At 36.6% G+C, this 5,796-nt stretch overlaps 1 protein-coding gene across 1 annotated transcript in view; it reads right to left on the reverse strand.

The window, feature by feature from the left end:
• erbb4 (erb-b2 receptor tyrosine kinase 4) overlaps positions 1-5,796 on the reverse strand; it is a 367,864-nt gene that overhangs the window by 55,867 nt on the left and 306,201 nt on the right. The window contains exon 17 of the mRNA XM_015379960.1: positions 2,106-2,238. Within this exon, the coding sequence (XP_015235446.1) occupies positions 2,106-2,238 (133 nt within the window). The remainder of the gene's footprint in view (positions 1-2,105; positions 2,239-5,796) is intronic.

Genomic DNA, 5,796 nt, shown 5'->3' on the forward strand with positions numbered 1-5,796 from the left:
GGAAAATGGCTTTATCGCCATTCAAACCCAGGTTTGAAAGCTTTGCAGGACAGCATAAAGCCCACTTCTCTGATTAAGCCATAAAAAAGAAAGAAAAAAACAAACAAACCTTCAGTTCAGGTGTTTTATAAAATATGTAAATCAGAAAATTTTCTATATACCAAACTGAAAGATTGCTGTTTTCTACTTCAATATTCAATATTTTTTAAAAAGTCACCTCATTTTATTTAAATGTTAAATGCTGTTCAAAGTAACAAATTATAATTAAAATGTCTCCAGACATTTACTGGTTGTTGATTTTCCATATTCGGACCCCGCTGATTTATATTGGTTACCCCCTGCTAGACAGTATTTGAGTCCCTCTTAAGCACTAGAGACAACTAAAACAAATCTCCATTGAGGTCTGACAAAACCCCCCAAAAACCTGCAACCTCTTTTTGATTTTTTTTAATAGTCTACAATTTACCAGTCCTAATGCTAATGCATCATCACCTTTAAGAAGTTTAAGGCTTGCATCAAGGTTTAAAAAAGGCAACTCATGTTTATATGCACCGTATTGTTATAGTTTTGCAAAGTGTAAAATATGGAACACCAAGATTTGTTATAAAACTTAACCTCTGTGTTAAAGTATTATTCTTTGAAAAACAATTAACGTGCTGCATTGTGTGTCCCAGAATGTAAATTCTAGACACACAGATCAATAAGAGAGCCAATGAAGAGGTCTGAATGTAGCCTCTGTTGTATTAAGCTGAATTATTGCATAGTAATACATTTTTCACTGCACCACAAAATACTTTAGAAACCAGGGTAAGAAATATGTGATTCCTGCAGATGTTGGCCCTTTTTTTTTCTTGTACCCAAAAATGCATTACTTGTTAACAGGAATTTTTTATTGATTTAAAACTGTATTTAAGGGTCTGCTCCAACAAGCTTTTTCTAGTGGTTTTATAACCCGATCCAGGTATTAATTGCATTATATTATAAATTGTATTATTCTATAAACAAAACTACACTTCACAGAGTCCCACTATATCTAATTTGTTTGATCATTATTATTTTAATTTATTTCATTATTATTATTTTATTATAAAGGCTTCTATAAGCAGAAAAATTACCTACTAGACAGATTCACCTTGTTTCGCACTACTAGTCACCATTTTTCTGGAAAAATACTGTAGAAGGGTAAACACAAAACAAGCTGAATCATAGGCAACCTGATGTTTGCTTAGTTTTTCTGAAGATGTTTCGACACCCATCGAGGAGGCTGTTATTTCTGTCGACTTGCAACAAATAACTCCAGTAACCGAGGAATAAGATGGGTCGGTCACTGATCTACATCTGACTCTAAATGTGCTTAGGAGAATGGACTCCTTAAAAACATCAGTGCTCCAACTGCACATTACTACAGTGCGAGTCAACAGACCTGACAAAGACCCCTTGATGGATTTCAAAACATCTTCAGAAAAAGCGCCAGTTTGGTTCCCTGCAGTTTTGTGGGTGCCATGACCCAGGTGACTGAGACAGTGTGCCTGCATGCAAAATTAAAAAATATATGTTTTCTATATATATATTTTACTAAAGAAGAAACTTATTTCTAACTAATGTCTTTTTTATTTGTGATGAGAGTGTGAGAGCAGCAGTGTAATCATATCTTGCATCTTGATGTATCATTCAAAATATCAAGTCAAGAGGAGTCCAGTTCTTTTGAAACGTTCATAAATTTAGTAATCCCTATGTAGAAGCAAAGTCTCCTGCTGTCATTCCTTAAAAGTCCTTTTTTCTACACAGATGATGGGTAAATGTTCTTTGAGCTCCAACTCTTTCAGATGTGTGTTAATAGACCAAAAAAGGTCAGAAAGCTATTTCAATATTTCCTGTATTTATTTTGCGTTTGTTACAGAGCAATAAACAGTCATGTATAAGGATAAACAATGAATGCCAAACTGTGGTCTTTTTCTTATACCTACGTAGATATTACATTTTGAAAGATGGTTAAAGATGTTTTAGAGTAACTGTGCAAACTTGCTATAAACATACTTATTATAATTACGCAATGAACTTCAGTTCATTTTCCCCAATTTTACCTTCATCCTCTGTCTTTTTACCTCAGTCTCCAGAAATCGCCGAAGAGCCCTCTTCTTCTTAATGTTCTTCCGACGCACAGACACTGCGATACTTAATACCATGATCACCACCATAAAGAGGCCACCAATCACTCCTGCAGCAATCAGAGGGGTTCTGAGGACAAGTAGATAAGATTGGAAAGGCGTAAATGAGAAGATTAAGAGCAGAAGGCAAGCAATCGTTGGGATTGAAACAGTTGATTAGCAATAACATAGAGGTTAGGGACTCAAACATATTAAATAAATGTTTATAGAAACATACAAAAGCCATCAACAAATCATATACAATATTTCAAAGTGCTATGCTTATAAAATTGACCTATGCGTCAAATAATAACAAATACATCCATGGCCTGCCTTGGGAAAAGGTGCTAATTATCATTAAGAGTTGAGTGAAAAGGCCCAATTATCAAATTAATTTTTAAAGATATGGTAAAGGTCATTCTTTGTTACTATGTAAATTTCTGAATCAAAGGTGATAGTTTTTTGTGGGTCTAAATCTCACAGGGTCAAATATTATCAAATATTGGTGGCCTAGGGGTTAGGGCATAGGGCTTGGAATCCTGAGGTGGTGAGTTTGAAACCCACTCCCACAGACTGTCACTCTGGGTCTCTGAGCAAGACCCTTAACACCCAATTGCTCCCCGGGTGCTGCACAGTGGCAGCCCACTATTTCCCAAGGGAATGGGTTAAATACAGAGATTTAATTTCTCCATTGTGAGATCAATAAAGTTCAATTCACAATATTTGTTTATTCATCTTCTTGTCTATTTTTAATGCTATATACACAATTTCTAGCAACACAGTGAGATATCTAATACCTTCTTATAACTTTAACTATGATTTTATCTAAATAAAATACAATTAAGTTCAGGTTGATTTTCCTGTTAGAAGGTCAGGACTCATTGAAATGTCAAGAGTTTTGCATGGACTCACAGGTTGTAGGGCCTATCTTCTCAACCCCTTAAATCGTTTTGTAAATTTCTGAACCACAACAAAAAGGAAACCCCACAATAAAACAAATCAAACAAACACACAAACACAAAAAAGAAACACCCAACACAACATTTTACATCTAGGCCATTATATCAGACTTATGGAGCCCAGAAATGTTTGTTGTAGACTCCACGTATATGTAACAAACTGCATAAAGAACTTTTTATGACCTCTTTCTACAATTTTCAATAATGTTTGTCTTATTGCCACACGCAGAGGACAGATTTTTTTAAGAAAAAAAAAGTTATTTGTGCTGTCGAGAGATTCTCCCGCCTGTGCTATGACACTCTGCAAGTCAAGGGTGACTTTATATAAATTTCCTAACTGCTTATTGATGTTGCTCTTGTCTGTCTGTATAGTAGGGTGACCATGTCTTGATGATTTACTGGTTGTGTCAAGATTCCAAAGCTGTTCAAAGCTGTTGAAATTGAATCAGCAACCTAAGCTTCTTTTGAACTTATCCACAGCTTTGTTTTCTACCTGCCATGTGTCTTTCTTTGTCATCAGTGGGTTATTTGTTTAGAAATGCTAAAACATTCCCACTTTAAAATCGTCAAATACTGATGGTCGGTCAAGCCAATGGTTGACAATATATAACTTGCAGACGGTATCCCTCTCATCATAAATTCATGCACACGGTACATGTTTGGATAGGTTGCAGAGATTGTGTCATGTGACAGGCACATGACCTGCGACGAAAATTATGGCTTTTAAAGTTGCTGTTGGTAGCGTTACCAGTGTATGGCAACATGTTTAATAGTGTTTGTTTAGTTTTAAGGGTTAGGGTTAGAGTAAAGGATTGGTTAATGTTAGTTTAACAGTTTGTAGTTCATGAAAATTTTTCATGAGTTTCTGCCACAACCTCTAATGCTACGTTTAGACCTAAATCAGCAGAGGCGGCAAGGAGCAGCTAGTTTACAGAGAGAGACACATCGCTGATGATAAAGATCACTATGATCACTCCTCTAAAACAGTTTATTAACGACTAAATTAACTAAAAATTATGAAATCAATCAAAACTTGTTCACTTTTATTATCCTGGTGCCTGCAGTTTGGATTATGTACATGAAAAAAGCTTTCCATTTGAATGCAGGATCTTAATCTTGATGAACTGACTGCACAGATGAAGTTTTCATGTGGAGTTTCTTACTTAAAAACATATTGAAACTACTTTTTACCCACTGATCACAGCATATATAGCTGCCATTGTTACAGGCGAAGAGATGACAGGGTAGCTCCGCCCAACGCGCATCAGACCCACTTTTCCACCGTGCAGCTAGAGCATTAGAAATGCTTCCGCTGTGCGTCAAAACTAAACTTGTACAAGCATCAAAAATGATGCAGCGCTCGCCTTCTTGCTGCTCTTGCTTGCTTTAGGTGTGAACGTGGCATAATGCACCCTGGCGTTAATAAATGACATTGCATCTAGGGAATTGAACAAGCATTAATTTTTTACAAGTTAGGATTGAGACTAGGTTGGCTGACCAATCTATCCCTGACATATTTACATTTAGCTGCAAAGTGGAGCCCAGCAAGCAAGAAGGTTCCGGGTTCGATTCCCAGTCTGGGGTCTTTCTACATAGAGATTGAATGTTCTCCCTGTGCATGCGTGGGTTTTCTCCGGGTACTCTGACTTCCTCCCACTGTCCAATTGGCTTCTCTTTGGTGTGAGTGAATGATTGTTTGTCCTGTTTGTGTGTTGCCCTGCAATAGACTGGCGGCCTGTCCAGGGTGTACCCTGTCTCCAAGCAATTGACAGCTGGACATAGGCACCAGCACCCCTCCAGACCCCAGCTGGGATAAGCGTTATGGATAATTAATGGAATGAATGGACATTTACATTTAATTTTAATCAGTACCAGCATGTAGGAGAGTCGGGGCGAAGAGGGTTTTTAATATATAACTCAATAACTATGCCTCCCTTTTTTCACTACTATATGACATAAGATAACAGTTTCGGGTATTATTTTAAGAAACATCTGCAATGCCCTGTACAGTACTTTAACATGTTGGATGGAAAAGAGGACATAACCCTGTTCTGTGGTGCATAAAGTCTACTCCCATTAACCGAGATTCATTTGAAGATACACTTTCAATTATTCGCGCTAAAAACAATGAAAGATAGGATGTTTGTGTGTAAATATGCAACTAAATAAAAAGATAAGCGCTAATCGAATAAGAAAATATTCAAATGGCAAACTGAAGCATATCATATGAGCCATTACTACAAGAGTTTTATCAGACTAAATTTTACAAGTCTAATTGATTTAAAAAGAATAATCCATTCCACGCAGACAGGCACACGATCCCCAGATAAGATGCGAGTTAATGCAAGGATGAACAATGGCCTTAGAAATGCTTTTTGTAATCACATATTTCTGATAAGCCACTTCTAAAAACCCTGCAACAGGTAGCAGATTTGTGTAACAACTCACTCTAACAGTCTTGGCAATGATACAGCTGCATGTTAACTGGAGCTCTAAGGGATCTGATAAGAACTGATCAATTCACAGGGTAAGCAAATAGCTTTTTTTCCCATTGGAGCTTGAGGTTCTTTTATCCCATTGGCAGTGTATCCAGTGCTTACGCGTAGGGCTCACAACTCTTATTTTTATACCTTTTTGTTTTTATATATATCTTGATATTGAACTGAAATTAAAAACAACTGCTCATATTT

Source organism: Cyprinodon variegatus, unplaced genomic scaffold (genome assembly GCF_000732505.1).
Source record: "Cyprinodon variegatus isolate N-32 unplaced genomic scaffold, C_variegatus-1.0 Scaffold204, whole genome shotgun sequence".
Classification (NCBI taxonomy): domain Eukaryota; kingdom Metazoa; phylum Chordata; class Actinopteri; order Cyprinodontiformes; family Cyprinodontidae; genus Cyprinodon; species Cyprinodon variegatus.